Source organism: Orussus abietinus, unplaced genomic scaffold (assembly GCF_000612105.2).
Source record: "Orussus abietinus isolate OABI.00-Male unplaced genomic scaffold, Oabi_2.0 scaffold36, whole genome shotgun sequence".
NCBI classification, from domain to species: Eukaryota; Metazoa; Arthropoda; class Insecta; order Hymenoptera; family Orussidae; genus Orussus; species Orussus abietinus.
Window position 1 is genome coordinate 1,043,309 of NW_019394241.1, and position 21,455 is coordinate 1,064,763.

The window sequence follows — 21,455 nt, forward strand, 5'->3', positions numbered from 1 at the left end:
GATTTATAGTAATTTTTTATTTTTATTTAAACCCGGTACAGAGGACATGTTCATCGGATGCTTTAAATTCATGTCCTGAAATTGTAGCTATCCATGGACATTGCGCAGTTAAGCTTGACGATGCATTAAACTTTCCTTTTGATGTTGCAGTGCCGCTTTGGTAGCGTCAGTTTGATCGAATACGAAACTGTATTCCCCGAACGATCGAAAGTGCGCTGGAAAGAAGATTCGTTATCTGGATCAGATTTGCGAGTGGTCGTGGTTGATAGACAGAATAGGGGAGACATAGGGATCTTTTGTCGGGACTTAAGCGCGAAGCGATTGAAGTTGCCGTTGATGAAAAGCTCCGAATCGCAGGGCCATTTGCAATTCATATCGAAACCGATTTACTGAGCTTGTTTGAATTTATTCGGTAAGATTAGCGAAATTCGTTAGCAATGATTATAATAAAGTGCAGTGGATCAAATAAATGTAGCTTGTTACATAGCCATTTTTAATCATGGTGTACATAAACAATATGTAAAACGATGCAGCGCAGCGTAATAAGGTAAGATTAGCGAAATTCGTTAGCAATGATCATAATAAAGTGCAGTGGATGAAATAAATGTAGCTTGTTACATAGCCGTTTTTAAAACAATGGTGTACATAAACAATATGTAAAACGATGCAGCGCAGCGTAATAAGGTAAGATTAGTGAAATTCGTTAGCAATGATCATAAAGTGCAGTGGATCAAATAAATGTAGCTTGTTACATAGCCATTTTTAAAACAATGGTGTACATAAACTATATGTAAAACGATGCAGCGCAGCGTAATAAGGTACCTTCAATCTTTAGCATTATTCGTTAACATAGAAAATGATATGGTAATGTAATTTATCCTTAGCGTGTAGTAAGATCAAATTATTGACACATGGGGATCTTTTGTCAGGTCTTAAGCTCGTAGCTGATTGATCGAAGAGTTCGGAATCGCTCGGACATTTGCAATTCATATCGAAACTCATTTGCTAACCTCGTTTGCAGTTTATCCTGCAAACTCAGTGAAACTTATTTTAAATGGTAACGAAAGGATAAAGTACATTGATAGGATGAAATTCGTCGTGTACATATTTACAACATTTAATGTTGTATGCAAACTGAATGATACAATGCCACATACGTGATAAGGTCATGTTCATTGACATTGTCTATTAAGTTAGACAATTATACCGTACTAATATAACACGTCCTAGAAGTAATAAAAACAAATTTGATAACGTTTCGGGATGTTATTACGCATTTCGGAAAGGAAAAACATTTATTTTAGTATATCTGGTTTGGTTTGTTAACGACTTACAGTGATTAAACAATATAGTATACATCAAAATTTGTTACGAAATACATGGTGAGGGCTCGTTCTTAACAAAGTTCGTATCAGTATTTTTTGTAACGAATTTAATTTATTCCTATAAAAATAAAAATTGTAGATCAAAGGCTTCTAGTTTGACATTCAACTTTGGCGGCAGCTGTTCAATTGCTCTGTGTACATTAGTGGAGATTCGAGTAACTCCGTTTAAGGCACATCATCCACAAAAACGTGTGTCGTAATTGAGCCACTGTGTAAATTGCCACAGGGGGTTCACGTGGTGTAAACATTAACAGCGAACAGATTTCGACTAATATCCTCAAGCGATACGTGTCCTTTATCAGAGTCCTTTCTAAAAACTAAATAATGGCTCCAAGATGGCGGCACCGATTTCTGCGACTGGTGGCTGGTCGATTTTAATCCGAACTCATTTTTAGATTAGGACTGCCTGTAAACGTAACACCACAGTGGTTTGTTCTGTTAAGCTGTGAGTATTATGCAGTAGCACGTGTCAGAGCCAGGAATTAGCCAGGAATCTCACTCCAGGGTGAAACTGGGTATGATATCTCAATTACGCCCTCTTTCCTGTAAGGGATGCCACGTGGCCATTGCACGAAAGTTAACCGCGATCAATTCCTCGGTGGGCACATTCAAGACACGTGTCGGAGGCGTTAACTTGTCCTTGCCTATCTTCATGCATCGCGCGCACGTGTACATATGCGTGCATGTAACACGCGTGTACATAAGGCACGTGGCCGGCGAACGATAGGTGGATTCGTTCCGGTTTAAAAAAGGGGATTGATCGCCCGTAACAAGTTGATCTTTCGATCTGTGGGAAACGCTAATGGTATTATCTGAGGCGTCCTCAAAAAATGATAACTAATGCACCCTCGGTGAAAATCGTCAACGCTTTATTTCAGTTCTCACGGATCGTGGATTTGGATCTGGGAAAGCGGCTGGTCCTGTTTCATAAAATAGATAGGGTAAGTTGTTATCATTTTGGACACGCGGTAATTAAAAGTATGCGCGATTGATGCAAATTAGTAATTGTGACATTAAAAATCCGTGAATTGACATTGAAATGTGACATTAAAAATCCGTGAATTGACATTGAAAATGTGACATTAAAAGTCCTCTAGAAAGAGGGGTGAACTTAAAGTTCATTATTTTTTTTCGGAAGGACATTAAGGGATGGTTTAAATACTTATTTATATATCATCGTGAATCGGGGCTATGTGAATTTAATTAATATGTGATTTTTCAATTTTACAAGCTGGTAAATAAAACGTGACTCATCCTTTAGTAAGTGGATATTCCAATCGGTGGGAAACTCTAATGGTATTATCTGAGGCGTTGACAAAAATTGATAACCAATGCCTTTTTCGTGATATCCTTCGTGAAATCTAGAAAATACCAAAACTCAGAGCAAACTGTGAACTCCAGTAAATTAAAAAAAAAAGAATTGCTCAAATACTTTATTTCGTATTGAAATATGGATCCAATGAATGAGCAACATAATGAAGGAAAGCTTTAATTCACCCGCTACTTCTTTATCTTTTGTTTTTTCATTTAGGAGGTAATTTCTGTATTTACACAGGAGGGTAAATACATTTTTTGTGTCATATGACATTCGGGAGAAATTGCCGGGAAAAACCTCCGAGCATATTATCGCGATCTCTTTTTGTTAGATTTTTTTTACCCTCTCAAAATGACACGTGACAGTATTTATGAAGAATAAATGTAATAGGATTATTAGTTTATTGTGTTATCGCTCCAGATATTTCCGTGGGACATCGAGATATCGCATTTGGGCGCAGACTTGCGTCAAATTGACACCTAGTTTACTTTGAAATTTGCCCTTAAGGAAGCGACGAAGTAGCATAAACGTTTGCTGCTCGGCACGTGTCGGACGCGTGGCGCATATGATAACACAAATGTTCCCATTTGGGGTCGCGAGATTGCTCGAAGGGGTCGTGGTTTGAAACGCTTTACTCAATTTTATCGTGACACTCTTTCGCAATCCTTTCGTTGATTCGATTAGAAATTTAATGCATATTACTTCTGTCAAATGTTTGGCATGAACCGTCAGAAAGAAAGATTAAATCGTCAAAATGTACATAATATAAATGCATGTTCGTATGATAAATACGAAATGTAAAAGTATAGAAAATTGACAAGATTTGCAGTAGCAGGGCTAAATGTATATTTTATTTGTACTTGTTATGACAATAACCTAATCCTTTCGTTGATTCGATTAGAAATTTAATGCATATTACTTCTGTCAAATGTTTGGCATGAACCGTCAAAAAGAAAGATTAAATCGTGGAAATGTACATAATATAAATGCATGATCGTATGATAAATACGAAATGTAAAAGTATAGAAAATTGACAAGATTTGCAGTAGCAGGGGTAAATATATATTTTATTTGTACTTATTATTACAATAGCTAGTGTAAAGTTTAATTTCCAGAATACTTGCAGTCAAACTGTTAAATTGGAAATATCGTCCAATAAACGCGTCACTTAAATGCAGTTCCTATTACGAGCGGGACTTAAGATGTAGACGCAAATGCATCCCCAATTTACGCGGAACTCGGGAAATAAATCTCATTAAGGGGCCTAAATAGCTTGAAATTACACGATCGGTGGTCCACCAAAGTAGCACGCACCACCGAAAGGGCATTCCGCAAGGCATAAAATCAATTCGCTATGGTGCTTACCCTTGGTGGTAGCAGCTCATGGGGTCTGAGAAACGTCTCCTCGCCCCTACGTGAAAGGCCACTCCACCGGGTTAGCGCTGGTAAACGTCGAAATTAACGATACAGGAAGGACACGGTTTCGTAAGCGTTTTTTCAAATCAGCATCCGGATCCTTTGGGCTAGAAAAAAACGATCATATGCCGCTTTATGCTCCCGGGGTTTCCGGTAAAAAAAGGACTCTAAAATATCTTTATTTTTCCCACCCTGCGACCCAACGGTGTTTTATCAACCAATCTGGACAGGATTTCCAAGGGTGAAAGAGTGGTTCCCACCCCAGGGTGCGCACAGGAGGCGCAAGACTCTTCAGCGATGAAATTTCCTTTACATCGGCAAGGAAATAACGGGAAGGAAATGTAAAGAAACCGGCGTCTCTTTAGAAATTCAGCCCATTTGATATACAGTTAACAGCTGATGCCGATACGACTCGGTGGTTGAGACCTAGGTCAGGCATCTCCTCGAGCGCTTTAAAGGATCTTGCTTCCTGCATCAGGAAGTGAATCCTTAAAAGAGCGTTTCTTATCCGCGGACTGTGAAATTGGTAGCCATCTTTTTAAAGGAGAGGTCGAGATAAAACGTGCGGTCGGGGCGTCGAAAGACGCGGAATCGGGAAACCGATTAACCGGTGAAGCGATTTCGGGCAAAGTGTGGATACTTAGTAGCGATCCTGCGGAATTCCATCCGGGGGAGCATTCGAGAGGTTTAGGAGGTCAAAAGCGCGAAAATCCTCCACCTTGGTTTTTCCTTACATCTTTGCCGCCGGTAGCGGATTTCAAAGGAACCGCCCTTCGTCTTTTCGGCCAGGGTGGGACCTCGGCGCACTCCTCGGGAAAAGTCCCAGGGTGGCGGATCTCGAGGTGGTCTCGAAATCCCGTGAAAGTGTGGCTGTCGAAACGCGGTTACGGATGAGTGACGGTACGTGAGAAACTTTGGTTTCGGGTGAATGCGCAAACTTTCAAAGAGAAGCCGAAGACGTAAATCGAAATACGTAGGTGTACCTATATGAGCTATTTTAGAAAATCCATTTAAAGAAAGTCTGCCGATTGATTTACAAAATAGGTTGGCATAATTGTGTAATGCCGAATAAGTATCTACTAGCTACTATCATATTTTCATTATCATATTTTGGAGGGAATTTCAGAACTTGGAAAATGTGTAAATATGAGCAGCTCGCAAAAATATCAAAACTTTGTGCACTATAGAGAATAAATTACCATTATCATGTTACAAAATATATGTCGATATGTAATATATATTTTGTGTATTTAAATAAAAATAAGTTTCTATAAGTGTGAATTTACGAACCGTGCAAAAAATATTTTCTAGATTTCTAGTTGCTTTACTCTGTACTTTGTAAAAGGAGTAAACCCATCGCCACGAAATGGGATCTCGAAATCAAATTAAGGGGCGGAAGAAGAGAGAATGGATAACGTGTGCTTTAGGGGTACTTTTAATTGATAGCGTAGCAGATGATTTAATTAACTTTTTGCTGGCAACAGTTAAACGAAATCTAAGCTCGTTGGCAGATGATCCAATAGATGGACCGTCGTCCATCTTCTTGGGTTACGCCTACGAAAAAGTCAATTAAAATTGCCGGATGCTAACTAAACTGATCGGACTCTAAACGAAATGATTAAACGAAGCCAACCTGTAAGTTCATTAAATCCAGCAATTTCTTCGCACCTAATCTATAACTAATACAGTTTTTGGTATATAACAAGTTTAACGCGATTATTATAATTACGAATTTCAAAATTCTAACTTTCAACGCGCATTATATTTTGTGGTAAAATCAACTTAATAAAAAAGTATGACAAAAATTCCACGTAAGCGCATAGTTTACTTTTATTTGCGATGTTTTTCACATTTTAACTTCTCTTGTCATCGGTAAAATTTTTTTAAATATTCTACATTTAGTACCTCACATTAAATGTTAAGATGTACCGATACATCGAAGAATCACTTATAAGAGGAAATGAGGCATTATTTGCGATGTTTTTCACATTTTAATTTCTCTTGTCATCGGTTAAATTTTTTTGCTCCTTTTGATCTCTCAGCCTAATCTAGCGAAGGATAATCACTACATTTTGCATTTTGGTATATTGGATTTGATATTCGACCCCACTGCCATTTCAAAGTTCGCCCCGATGACGGTCGCGGCATAACAGTTATCGTCCGCGCGCAGTGCGATTGTTATGAAATAATAATGTAGTGCAGTGCCAAAGTAGGATGGGGAGTTCGGCGCCCTGATAGGGGATTCCAACGATCACAATCAAAGCCAGAGCTGGTGTACGATTCGCTCACGAGACACGTCACTTCTGCGTTTTCGGTGGTGCTCAATGCTCGTAGAGTATTGCTCGCTACGAGTATTGTAAACATGGAAAAAAAATCAAGGAAAAATTAAATAAAAAAGAAATATACATTTCATAACAGCGGAGATTATTTTCCACTGGACATACCATGTGTTACATTGTTTAAATTCGCTTTCTGTTGACAAAAATTTGCCATGAATTGTAACGCTTAAGCGTACATTTAATTTCGAAGTCCTGTATTATAAGTGCAACGTAATTCAAACTTCATATTAATATTCGATTACATTCAGGAGTTTCTGAAATTAGTATTTAGCACCCCCAATCAAGTAAAATCGATCCAAAGGTCGCATAAAGGATGTATTATATTTTATTAAAAGGTGTTTGCAAACATGAGGTCTTACATTCTATCTTTCCTTATTCATTAATATATTCTCTATCCCCAACACCGATACAACCATTGCGTCTTACAATAGCTCATCGACTCGGCACTCTTTATCCCAATTACTCTATCATCGATGCTTGATAACCATAAGATAAAAGAACACTCATGAGTGACACAACATCCCAAGACACAGACACTTCCAAGATATCGCACATGGGGTTCCTACCCCCGCGGAGCGTAAATTCAAATTTGAGTAAAAAGAAGCGGGCATGAAATATGCATGAGCTCTCCTCTGTAGAAATGGGGACCCTCGAGGAGGTCCTCGAGGACGGGGATCGGGAATTCCCGTCGCCCTTCGATTCGAATCTTATTTCCTTGTCCTTCGGGTGGTAGAAACGAGGCTCAAGGTGGTCTCCATCGGCAACGTGGAGCATATAAAAGTAAGAAGAGTATATAAAAGTAAGAACCACTGCCATTCGTATGTGCCTGGAAGTACGGACAGATGGCCCGCTTCTGCCCCGATCCTTGGTGGTAGTACGAGGATGAGTGGTGGTAGTACCTACGAGCACCACCACGGACTGCGGGGCGTCACGAGCGCGCACGCACACGCTTGCCCTAAACAATAGTTAAATCAGGGTGAGGGGTGCGCGAGGGGTGACCGAGGGGTCCTGTGGGTGTTTAATGAGTTGCCAGGAGTAACTGGGGTCCGACGGGACCAGGCAGGACGTTCCTGGGGCACGAGCTACGCACCACTTGACTGCTTATGGACGGACACCGTGTAAAGTGTAGGAATAACATTGCATATTTCAGAGCTCTCGTCGCATCGCGACTCGGCGTTTCTGTGCACCGTGACAATGCGATACCCTTCCAGAGTCGGTTTATCGCTTCTTTTTTATCCGTCTAGGCGGATCAGGACCAGGGATTGGGAAATTGGCTGGAAGGAGGAAGCAAGAATCATTTAAACTGCAATGCAGGGTTGAGCGATACGAGTTTTACACCCGAGCGCAAGGTATATTGTGTCTTTCTATTTCTAAATAGAAAGTAATATATTCAGTTAGATGTTTGGTATTAAGCAGGGTCGAAGGAATATTGAATGTAGCGCTGAATTATTTTTTAAACATTTTTACGGGCTTACATCAGCGGTAAAAGACGTTCATAATCTAGCGGATACGTGTAGCGTGCATCTGCGGCGTCCGCCATATTGGAAAAGTAGAATCGTAAAGAATTCTGGAGGCAAGTGATGGATTATTTTATTATTCCGTAGAAATATTTACGCCTTGACGCGTGCATTAAAAGACGTTTTAAAATATTGCCGGTGCCGTATGTCGCAGATGTGCGGCATCCTTCACGATGGAAACGTAAATTCACTGGTTTTCTACGATTTTCAACGGCAAACTGTGGTTTACGGAACGTACGTGAAGAGCCTCGAAAAACGGGAAATTACCCCTGTTATGGAATCATGCGTGGAAAGAAGTTACACTGACAAACGAACTGGCAGAAGATCCGTCCGTCTTTACGCTTAACTGACGGCTTTCAGGGGAATTACGAATCCGTGAAATCTGGTAACAGCTTTTCGTAGAAGCTGGGATTCTCCTGAAACTTAGAGTTGCAGGACGGCCATATTAGGTTACTATTTGCGGTCTCCGGACAATTTGTAGCCGGAGAATGCAGCACCGCCCGCGATTCGGCACGCTCTTCTCGATAGTGTTGGCAGGAAAATTGGCCGAAACTGGATATCGGGCTGCCGTTAGTTTGGCCACCTCTAAACGGTCCTTTTCATACATCGAGCACCGGGATTCCCACGTGAATTCGTTTCCTGAAGCGCACGGAATGGCTCGACGAGTCTGAAATCTTAAGGACGTTGATCGTTCTCATTTACTTCTTGTATCCGTAATTTCATATCGGAGGAGGAATTTGCTGGTGCTCGTTGAGTCTTTTCACGGTTGAATGTATGTTTTCCTGCAGATGCGAACCCACGTTGACACTCTTTGAGCGGCCGTGTAATCCTGTGTAAGCCCACCAGACGAGCTCAATAAAATGCTGGCTCTTACGAATGCCCTTCCGATGCTAAATCAATGGTTTGTCCAACGGGGTCTTTCCAGGACCTTAATCCAGGTTTTACATGTGATTAACGACTGGTTCAAAAGTGTCAAAGCGTTCCATACTATTCGCGGCGCTACCTTGGAAATACGTAAACATTTAGTACGGATATTACCTAGATTCATTTTCAACTGGGTGCGTAATACAATTTTCAAGGCAATCTGCACAAAAGATCCGAAGCGTTAGTTTTACGAAATTTTTAATTTGATGTTTACACCTGGGATGAATATTTTTTTGGAGAATGCAGAAATAATGCGTGGCTGTCAGGAAACATTGCTTAATTTGAAATAATACGATTTTACATAAATCTATTAATTACAGTTAATAACTTCTTCCCAATCCAACACCTCCTTTTAAACAATTTTAAACAAATGCTTCCAAATTAGTAGATTCATGTAATTCATGAAAATACTCTCATAATATGAATAATAACCAAACGTTTTTATAACCTCAACTGCATCGTGACCGCGTTCTTACTCTCTTCGCATTTTTACTTATTTCATAGAAACGAGCGGTGGAAATAGAGTCGAAATTATTAAGTTCCCATGTTAGGGTGAAATTCTCGTTTAACTTTTTCACGGATTATTTTATGTAAGCCTTCGATGCCGAAGGTTAACTATCGCGGCAGTGAGTCAATGCCCGCTGGCATCGGTCTTTGCAGTCGACGACAAAGCCTAGAATTTGCAGTAAGTCATCGGTGGACGAGGAATAGTTCGCTTTCCATCTCGACTGCACGTCATCATGGATGAATGCTGGCCGGGGCATTCTTCAAGTAAATTATAGTCTTGAATGGCGGCGCAGTGGGGGGTTGGTTGGCACGCGTACAGCTCTGTACACCTGCGCCCATAGACATCTGTCCCCTGTATTTCCATCGCGAGTCAAACTCCACCGTAAATCCTGCTTCTACCAGTCATTGTCAATTTCCTGCCGACCAATCGGCGGCTTCTAAGTGTCCTTGCATGCGCCATTTTATCACCACTGAGATTCGCTTCATCGACGAATCTTCATTCTCCAGGATTTTATACCGCTATGTAGAAATATATTTTCAAACTGCAATACTACGATCTTATATCTTGGAAATCAATTCTGTAACAATTTAAATAATAAATTGTGTATATTGCATGCGCCATTTTATCACCACTGAGATTCGCTTCATCGACGAATTTTCATTCTCCAGGATTTTAAAGCAGTATGGAAAAATATATTTTTAAACCGCAATACTACGATTTTATATCTTGGAAATCAATTCTGTAATAATTTAAATAATAAATTGTGTATAAATGCCGTGGCGTGAAATTTTTAGTTTGGGTCTTGCATGATTTTGATATCCGTCTGTTTTTCCCCTTGCTAGATTTATGCCTGTCAATGTCAATTGTAAACAATTTACGTTTATTATAAATCTATGTAGTTTATGATTTTACGGGAATCAGGGTTAGAAATTTCAGAATAGGGTATAGGCCGAAAGATTGGTATTAATATTTGCGAGCCACGATAGGCCCTCTCGTGACATGCTGCCAATCCATCAGCTTGTTTGGATGAAGGAGATCAAGGTTTCGGATGAAACCTGCATCCCCGATTCCCCATAGGGGGTGGAAGACGAAAATCAAACAGAGCTTTCCATATTTTACCGAAGCCATTCGAGCGGTAGGCGCAAAATGGAACGCTTCGCATCTCGGGCTCCGGAATATCCAGAAATATCAGAGAATATCCCACATGGTGGTCCATGGCATTGTTAGTGGTTCACCACAAAAAGGCCTGCAAATGCCGACTTACAATGAAGAGCCACCCTACGTCGACGTACGTACGGACAAACCTTTTGGTCTAAACAGATGCCGAAATACGATGCCAAGAGAGGTTTTTCACCACTTACTCTTTTACAGCCTGCTTCTTTTTTAATATACAATGATCTCGATAGGTCGACATTGATTGAAGGTGTTTGGGCAGTTCTCGTCTCACCGTTTAGGTACTTAAAATTAATTACATTTTTAACCGACTTTAAGAAAGGTTCTCAATTTGATCCATATATTTACGGATGTTATATAACTTTCCCCTGAGTTAAACCGATTTTCATGATTCCCTTTTTCATATTTTAATTATAATTTGGAAAGATGAAATTTCCTGGATTTCGGATCTGGTAATGAAGAGCAATCGCTTTCGTCGCTCCCGATTCGAATCAAGAGGAAAGTCATAGTCATTAATCATCGATTGAGTGCTCAGCCATCGGTCAGGGTAATTTTAGGAAATTTCGGGAATTAGGAAAACGTCACCGTAGAATCCTGGTACCCTCCCCTCTGCGATTTAGGGGTGCAGCCCCGGCAGCCACCAGTATGTCACCGTACAGACCAGCACCCCAGCACAATGAGCATTGCCAAGTACGGTCGATATGTGCACTCGACGGAAACGCCCCAGCAAGAGGTCGATCGGCCGAAATCACTGGCAGCCTAAACTCGGCCGAGCATCATATTTATTTTCACGAAATTTCTACATACCTATTTTCAACATTGGCCTACGTCTTCTGTCAACTGTACCTGTCCCTCTATTTTCCTCGTACATTTTTTACGCATTTTAGTACGCATTCTAGTGTTAATTTCTTCGAGTACTTTTAACCGACCTCAAAAAGGAGGTTTGCGATTTGATTTTTTTTATGCATGTTCACGCATCATATTTATTTTCACGAAATTTCTACATACCTATTTTCAACATTGGCCTACGTCTTCTGTCAACTGTACCCGTCCCTCTATTTTCCTCGTACATTTTTTATGCATTTTAGTACGCATTCTAGTGTTAATTCCTTCGAGTACTTTTAACCGACCTCAAAAAGGAGGTTTGCAATTTTGTTTTTTTTTTATGCATGTTCACGCATAACTTTTCCCCGCGTTAACCAATTTTGATGACTTTTGTCTTAAAGAGGGTAATTTTTGGTAGACCCATGTATGTTTCATGATTCGATCATAAAATCCGAAGATAGATAACGGAAATCATGAACGGTCGACAGTGATCTTATAATAATAGGGAAAAAGTTTCTAATGAAAAGCGACTTGAAAAAGACACTACAAGAGTTGTCAATTTTAACGGATGGTATTTCAGTGTCACGTAATTATGATCGTGTGGAAAAAAAAATTATTTCATATTCAATTCCTATAAAAATCCTCGTTAATCACGAAATTTGTTTTTTTGTGTCGTGCCTAATTTTGTATGCGTGTCGATTTATCGATCCCATCTTTTTCCATCCTTTCGGGATTTCGGATAAGTCTCCTGCTTCGCGTAAATTCCGGCAAAAACTGAGTGAATAGCCTTAAATCCAACACCTTTATGGGTACAAGCCGTCTGCTGCTTCACGCTGATACATCGCCGATATAATAGTGCCATTGAAGCGTCGCCATTATTGCCGAGATTTGGGGAAACGATCGACCATGCTAACGGATTCGTCGCAGCTTGCACGCTGTTTGCAAATAGGCTTTCTATTTGAAATTATTGAGTAAACGTTAAACGGTACGACGAATTGGACCGATCGATTCATCATCGAAAAAATTAATCAACCTTCTAACATCGTACAAAATGATGGATTACTTAATTCAGCAAAATTTGTTCGACTGTGAGCTTTAGTTCAGTAAGCAGCAATTTGGAAAGTCAGAATATATAATGTTGAAAATTGAACATTTATTAAATAGTGGAATGAAATGGTCATTTATACATTATTGGTTACACAAACTGGCATGTGCATGAAATGTGGTTTAATACAGTTCTGTGAAAATCTATAAATCTTGCGATATAATATCCGATTATGCATTGTTTGTTTATTACAGGTTGCACCGAGTGACCTGAAAATTGTAAATACTAAATCGTATCCAGCCAGTCATATTAGTTATTATTTTATTTTCGGCAATGTATCGTATATTTAGTAATCTGGTAATTGAAAAAGTAATGTCGATAAGTGAAGAAGTGTTACTCATTCTTAGGGCATAACCTTTTTACTGAATATACGACATTTAGCGCATAATGTTACGATCATATGTCGCGTACAGATGAAATTGCATTTTGTTGTTGCAGCGCATCTGCGCGATAAAAGTGTCAAAGTGAAATTTGCGCAAGCAGGGGGAAAATATTTTCGTTCCATCGTCTCTTTCGGTGAAAGACATATTTTGATAGATCCTCATTGCCCTCCTCGGTTTATCAAGAGGTGGACATTTTCATTGTTTATTTTCTAACCACTCGTGTTCTGCATTGCGTTCACTTTCGGTCGCTCTTGTTATGGAAACGAACCTCGTCAGAGGACTCCTCTTTCACGAATTCATGGCCCTAGTTATCCGTCATACTTCAGATGCATCATATTATGTTTCCGAAGTGCCGTTTCAACAACGGACGAGAATATTATACATATAAGACCTAATCGGTAGAATATAAAATGTTTAGGACTGATCAGAATGAGCGTTCAACGAAGATGCAAACACTTGAAGTTTGATTTCTTTTCTCTTTTTTAATATTCTGTACATTCATATTACCGAGCATATTACTGTGAATTCGTCATGAACTGGATTTTGAAAATTTTTTGTTTTATTATAACTTTGGAACATTGTCGTTAAAGCCAGTTTCATGGCGATCGCTGCTTGATTTTGCATTGTTATGTCAGATTATCACTAAACACTCGCAATAACATATCTGCAAACGGAAAACTATTTTCCAGGTGTTCGTAGGATGTTCTTCGGAGCGAAACGGAGCAGAAACGTGAACTCGCGTTTAATTACACGCTCGGGATTGAAGGAAAAGGAAAATGTCGTTTTCACCAGGTTTTGGAAAAGTCGAATTAGCAATGGCCCCTCCGATTTGGAAAACCCTGACGAAGATGTAATCCGACGGATTAGGTTGGTGGGTGACCACGATTAGCGATACATCTGCTTCGTCGTGATTTTAACAAAGGACACGTGCCTCGCCACGTGCTTACTCATTTTCGGCCGGAACATCATTCCTGTAAAGTGGATTGCTGCAGGAATACAATGCTCGATGCAAGCCCGGTGGTCGCGAAATTTTGTTCGTAATTCCTTGTCAAGGTTATTGGATTGAATATTCCGTCCCTTCTGGGTTAGGTTAGTCAAAGAATATGTGCATAATAGGAAAAGATGTGGAACGTATCAAGGTGGAGTGAAAGTGGCGTCAAAGAATTCTCTTTCATAAAATCCGTCCCCAAACTTAGTGCACCGAATCGACTCAAACTTCATAATATAAATGTGGATATTTTAAAAATTTGTTATTAAAAAATTAAATTTCCTGAGGATCGGGACCTTCCTTATAGCCTCCACATTTACGTTGTCAAGTTTGAAATGATTCGGCACATCCAGTTCGGAGATGTTCTATGAACAATTGTCTCTTCACATCCCTTCAAATGTTTTTAACAAGTTTTGTCATAAACAAATGTTTTATTACAACGAATATCTTCAGAAGTTAGAGAAAACTATTGGAGGTTATTACTTTGACAAGTTACTCCTGGATTTGCAATGCAGTGGAATATGATAAAATTGCGAATTTGATATTGGAACTTTATTTAAATACTTTTTAAATGAATGGTTTAGTTTTTCATAACGTATTTTATATTGAGTGAAAATAATGATCAGATGTGCATAAATTTCCAAACCATTAAAATACGTAGTAAATAAATTTGGGAAGTGTTTTATGTACGTAATGAATATACATGATCGGTTTATAGGTAAAATATGCTTTATTGGTAAAGTATAAATTCTGTACAATATGTAATCCCTGAATCAGCAATTCCGTTTACAATAAGAGCACTGGCGTAGACTTATACCCTAATATTGTTATCACTAACTTAAACATCTCGACGCAGAGAACAAAATGAGATCGAGAAACGGAGATCAACTAAAGAAAAATGACTAGAACAAAAAGGAACGTAAGTCACACGCGAAATAAAATTCGAGTTATGTTCCTTCCGGATTACGAAAGTATTCTCGCATACTCATTAAAAAAGTGAGTTTCGCCCGGGCGTACAAATAATATAAATACACGTAAATACACTCGCGAAGGATCGACACTCGAGTTACCTCGTTAGCACTAATCGTTTGCAATAGAATATTCTCTTACAAAGTAAATAACGACAATGTCTAGTGTTACTTTCTTTTTACAGTCCTATCATTTGGCGCAGGTGTTGACAATTACCTTTCTCGATATTCACTCAAATGACCCATTGCATTTTCAAAAGCCGCCTAAATTCGTATGTACGTATTTTAATATGGCACGATTGTACTTACATATTACTAACGCATGATTTGTAAAGTCCTGCTAATTGACAAATGTAAGAACCAATATATGTCATCTGTCATGTTGAACATATTCGTTAATCCGTTGAATTTTTTAATTTCGATAGGGTTATCATTGATGGCGTTATTATCCTCATTCGCAATTGTTTTTATTTTCTAAATTCTTTTAGTTTAATTTTTAGTTAAATTCGTTTACTCTGTCATTCGTGTCCATTCTTCGTTACAAATAATCTTTGGAAATGCTTTGTTCTTCGTGTACAGTTATTAAAAAATTAAAAACAGTACAGTTCTGCAACTATTTGTAAATCGAGCCGTTTACGCTGCAATTCTGTGAACTTTCACTCTAAGATCTCTAACTATACTGCGATTGTCATTGCACCGACAACTTTATCGTGGTTATTCGTCAGTCTTTGTTTTATAATAGAAATCTGCTTATACGTGATATTATTTTCTTTAATGCATATTATGTGGTTATCAGAATGCGTGATACAGAAGAAGAGACTGCTGATATGCACGTAGAGTATAAGTATATACCTGAGCCAAATTACATTTTCAGTGATAATTAGTCAAATGGCCTAGGAAATTTTTTTAGGTTTGATTTAAATTGCCTCTTAATATATTTCCAAAATGTTAATATTAAAGTCAAAATTCCCGATCAATCAGCAAAACTCTACGTAGTACACAGCTCATAATATGATCATAATACCGAAAATTTTTGTTGAGTAGCATTATCCTTTCCTACTCATAACTCTACATGCATTGAAACACATTACTACGATAACCACGAGTTAATTGCAACTGATGTTTCATTTATCCTTTAAACTGAATCATTACCGAACTTAGTATCTCAATTAGTACTCCGCGACCTGCATCTACATTTGCTCCTTCCTTGGGTACAATTATTCCTAATTTTTAAAAAATTATCATCATCGAGATCTGAACACTGCAGGCGTTACTGCCGTTTCCTTAGCTAACCACTTCTTTGGAACACCAAGAAACTCGGTAGAGTTTCGAGCCAAATACATTTTTGATCGATCAACTCGTTCATAACCGATACCGATGAACTAGGATCTTCCCCGGGTCCTAGTCTGACCACTTGTACCATAATAACTTTGTACCATAATGACTACTCCACGGCATGAATTTAGGACCGATCACTCTTTCCGGGTACGAGTATCCTAGTGAACGTTCATGCTCTAGTCGCGAATGGTGCACCATGTGATGAGGCTGCTGCAGTTGATGCTGTCCATGGTGGGTGTGATGCTGTTATGGTGCACCATGTCATGAGACTGCTGCAGTTGATGCTGTCCATGGTGGATGTACATTCTCTGGTCATAACGTCGACTCTCTACAAACACTGGGTGTGATGCTGTTATGGTGCACCATGTGATGAGGTTCCTGCAGTTGATGCTGTCCACGGTGGGTGTGATGCTGTTATGGTGCACCATGTGATGGGGCTGCTGCAGTTGATGCTGTCCATGGTGGGTGTGATGCTGTTATGGTAGACCATGTCATAAGGCTGTTGCAGTTGATGCTGTCCACGGTGGGTGTGATGCTGTTATGGTGCACCATGTCATGAGGCTGCTGCAGTTGATGCTGTCCACGGTGGGTGTGATGTTGTTATGGTGCACCATGTCATGAGACTGCTGCAGTTGATGCTGTCCATGGTGGATGTACATTCTCTGGTCATAACGTCGACTCTCTACAAACACTGGTACATGCTGTTATGGTGCACCATGTGATGGGGCTGCTGCAGTTGATGCTGTCCATGTCATGAGACTGCTGCAGTTGATGCTGTCCATGGTGGATGTACATTCTCTGTCATAACGTCGACTCTCTACAAACACTGGTACATGCTGTTATGGTGCACCATGTGATGGGGCTGCTGCAGTTGATGCTGTCCATGGTGGGTATACATTCTCTGGTCATAACAGGGCTGATATTGCATCGGAGGACTGACACTTTGGTCGCTGTAGCAGTCGTACTCCTGCCATTCCGGCATGAATCTCTCTTGTGGATACGGAAACGCCGAATGTGCCGGTCCAAGCCGCTTTTGTGCCGCCACTGCGCAGCTTCCGGTCGAGGAGGTGATCATGTTTCCGTTCTCGCTTATGCTCACCGTCACGTTTCCCACATTCACCGTGATCTCCCCGGATTCGGCGTTCCCTAGGGTCTGCGACAATGCCCAGATATAGTTGTGGGCGAACCGCAGCGTTTCGATTTTCGTCAATTTCGTGTCCTCCGGAAATGTCGGCAGTGCCATGCGCAGTCGTTCCAAAGCGTCGTTCAAGGTATGCATCCTGTGTCGTTCCCGATCGTTCGCCTTTATGCGCCGGTTTCTTTTCAATCGGAGCACCTGAAAACGGGAGACATTAAATCCTGATCATTCTGGATCTCTTTTCAGGTTTTTTGCTGCCTGGAATGACGTCCGTGATATCAGATATGATCCGGGACGCGTATCAAATCGTCATTGAAGGTAGGCCATAAAGCGCCGTAAAAATGTGTACTTGTTACTTAATTATCAAAAACCGGAAACTAATCTTATATTCATTATATTCCTATACAACGGGCTAATGTATTTGTTAATTTGGGGGAAAAAAATAGTATGAACATTATGAACTTTAATAGGTACACGCGTAATACACTAATTTTAAATTAATTCCAAAGTAGGCACGTTAAATGGATATGAGGAATTGCTTTTTTGCAAGTTATTGATGAATCGGTCATTTCGAAGTATAAATGTTTTTCGAAACACCGGTTAAGGGGATATTGCGATATTTATATTTTGTAAGGAGGCTCGGAAGATTCGTAGAATATTCCTAACCTGGGTGGGACTCTTGCAGCGAGAATTTCGAGATTTCTTCCGTTTTTCCTCTTTCGCGGTGGAGAAAAGATCCGTCGGTATTTCGTGTTTCGGAGATTCGAAGCTTACGTCAAAGCCAGAATCTGAGGAGCTCGAGAGCTCGTCGAAGCCTCCTTCGCTGCAGAAGGAATAGTCTGATGACATAGTGATCACTGAAATAAAACACGAGAGATGCCGATAAATATTAAAATTAAATTACAGAGTCACTAGCGGACAAATTTTTAGGTGAAGTATGACTAGCTATCGAAATCAGTATCTTTATCAATTCTGTCCTTCTCATGTATGGTTTCCTCTATTTATAAAGGGTTTTCTGAATTAAAAAATTATTCTCGTTCATTGTTATAAACGTAGGCAACGAACGTGTTGATTCATCGCGAAACCTTTTCAATATTTTGTAATGTTATTTTCTACATAAAAATGAAAGAGATACTTGAGGAAAATGATTAATTGAAATGATACATTGCTGTTATAATTTCTCAAATAACTATTGCAACCGGTTACAATTACCGAATATAAAATCTTTTCTATCTGCGAAACGGAATATCAAATTTACGCCGAAGTCATTCTTACATCCTTATCAATCCCCGTCCCTGTAGTCAGATTAATAAACTTTTTATAATTTTACAAAGAGAAGCATTTGATTAAGCTAACTCGAACTTTTGACAAATGATATTCCCGTAAACGGAGAGACACTAATAATTATCGCAAACTGTTTAGAATACAAGATGGCTGCCTGCACCTTGAGAGGGCACCCACCTATAAGCTTTCAGATTTTTATCCGCCGAGATCGGAGAACGAATCGCACTTCGCAATTTAATTCGAGTCCGCACTTTGTTAGAAGATACGACACTTAACGATTCCTGGACGTCATGTCGTCGCTGATAGGCACAAAGACAAGTCTTGCAGCTCGGTGCAAGGATGCAATACATAAGACCCACTACCGGTCTACGCGGGGTACGATTCGGTACTGTCCATGTGCCAAGGGGCTTTAAGGGCATATATACCTTCCCCGGGGGTATTTCGCCCCCTCCATGGGACCCACCACCGTGCATGGGGTACCATACCAAGAGTTCGCCCCATAATCAGTGTAGTAGGGTACCGACCGCCTAGGCTCGCCCTACTCCTAACCTATCCTGGACGCGTGCCATGGAAATGTAGCCGCCTTGTTAGGGGATTAGAGGTTTTGGGGGCGATTACACCGCTTTAAGATTTCATGATTGAGTAACGATCCGGTTTTTAAGGAATAATGCAAAAATTCGAATCTCACTGGGGATGAAGCCATGCGATACAAGGGAGGCTCTTGAAGTGAGGTTAAGATCGGGGTGATGTATAGGGATTTTGGAAAGTGGAGTGGCGAACACATTACTGTTTCTGATTGAGTAACGATCCGGTTTTTAAGGAATAACGCGAAAATTCGAATCTCACTGGGGATGAAGCCATGCGATACAAGGGAGGCTCTTGAAGTGAGGTTAAGATTGGGGTGATGTATTGGGATTTTGGAAAGTGGAGTGGCGAACACATTACTGTTTCTGATTGAGTAACGATTCGGTTTTTAAGGAATAACGCGAAAATTCGAATCTCACTGGGGATGAAGCCATGCGATACAAGGGAGGCTCTTGAAGTGAGGTTAACACTATTTCTACCACGATTTTTTATATACCTATTTCGACTAAAAGGTTTTGATGAGCTGGAGGAAAATGATACCGCTAAATAAATTTAAAAATTATTATACGAAAACTCAAAACATTTATTGAGAAAAAACTATTAAACTTTGAAAATAATTTCAAGTTAAAATTTTAAAAGGTGTCTTTTGACACCTTTGGTAGAAATAGTGTTAAGATCGGGGTGATGTATTGGGATTTTGGAAAGTGGAGTGGTGAACACTAGTACTTCTTCACTATACGGTATAAGTCGGTGAAAGTTTTTTGAAAATATCAAAATATTTATGTAACTTTTTTTCAAGCTGGATACACTGAATCGTTAGAAACTTCAGCACGTGATTATGGAGTCCCTAAGGAAGAACGTGATGGTCATGAAAGTTCATCTGGGATAAATAAGAATGTTTTAAAATAAATTAAACCATGAGGATTGCATTCTTCCTTAAGACTTTTATTATCACATGCTGAAGTTTCAAATATTTTCACGTTTTTATACATAAAGAATGACTTTTTTATAACACCTTAATAGAGCAGACTGCTTCCCGATTGATTCGAGTGCACGCCGAGTTGCATAACGTTGGTGCAAGGTGCATCGGAATATTCTGAGTTACACACCTTATACATTAAAACCAGTAGTAATTATGTACAATATATATACATATTTTACTTGACTAATCAGGGAATGGTTTTTAAAAACTCACCTATTCTTAAGAGCTTTGTTGCCCGAGAGCGCGTTCAACGGATGACCGGAAATAAGTGAAAGATAATCTAATAATGTCAACGGTAGCCATATGTTACTTTGTTAAATCAGTAGATAATACTGGCATGTCACTATAGAAACTGTTAGCTTATGAGAGTGGAGAAAAAACCAGCCTTCTTGATGAAAAGTCTTGAAAAACTTGAAAAAAATAATTCGGTAATTGCAAGTGCTAATAAATGATAGTCGAAGTAAATAATGAATGTTTGCTACAAATAGCACCGTCATTATAACACAAAACGTTATGACAAACAATGAAGAATTGTAATACATTTTATCAAGATATCGAAAGTAACAATTTTACCCCTCATCGATCATAAGGTAAAAAACTAAACACGGATATTTTAGGATTCTCTATTAAATGAATCATGATCTAAGACGGTTTAATAACATGAGAATCTGTCCATCAAATTTCATGTAACCATGTGGACAAATCTCTGACGAGTTATGTCGGATTATGGAGTACATGGGAAAGGGGAATATTGGTTCCGCGTATCTCTTGTGTGTTAAAGAACTTGTTATCGCGATATATTCACGCACACTGAGTGTACTGTCAATAATTTGTTCAATGGGAACTGCCTTGTCGATTGAACACTTGATACGTACAGGTCAGCAAACAAGTGAGTGATCAGGTGAGAAATTTTCGTACATTTTTCAAAGTGCAAATGTACTCTAATTGTAACAGTGCATGGTAAATGATAAAATGTAAAATTATCACTTTTAAAAGTGCGAGTTTCATTAAAATGCATTACACGTAATGGGGATTGATCTTCAGTATTTGCATAAATAGACATGGTAGTATTCGATCAGGTTCAATGAAGTACTACGGCATATGTGTGTACATATTTATACAAATTTGCGTGTGATTATACATCGAACAAAAAAGACATATGTGCTAAATAGATGCAATGGTCCGTAGGTACTTGGTGGGACATTCTGTGACGAATTGCGAATGATACATTGCTCGTCGTATGTTCAATCGATCGAAGGGGTTTTATGGGACGCGATTTCAC

At 39.4% G+C, this 21,455-nt stretch overlaps 1 protein-coding gene across 1 annotated transcript; it reads right to left on the reverse strand.

Annotated features, from left to right (window-relative positions):
* Positions 1–17,001: 17,001 nt before the first annotated feature.
* LOC105703843 (neurogenin-1) lies at positions 17,002–18,174 on the reverse strand. Its single transcript, XM_012432537.2, has 2 exons — positions 17,989–18,174; positions 17,002–17,520 (listed from the first exon to the last, which is right to left on the reverse strand). Exons 1-2 carry the CDS (start codon positions 18,169–18,171, stop codon positions 17,002–17,004), a joined length of 702 nt encoding a protein of 233 aa, XP_012287960.1. The 5' UTR covers positions 18,172–18,174.
* Positions 18,175–21,455: the final 3,281 nt, after the last annotated feature.

Excerpts from the sequence above, each read along its gene's own strand:
- LOC105703843 (XM_012432537.2), bottom strand. The coding sequence starts at position 18,171 with ATGTCATCAGACTATTCCTTCTGCAGCGAAGGAGGCTTCGACGAGCTC. Across the intron at positions 17,521-17,988 it reads GCTGCAAGAGTCCCACCCAG|GTGCTCCGATTGAAAAGAAA; the intron begins GTTAGGAATATT and ends TCCCGTTTTCAG.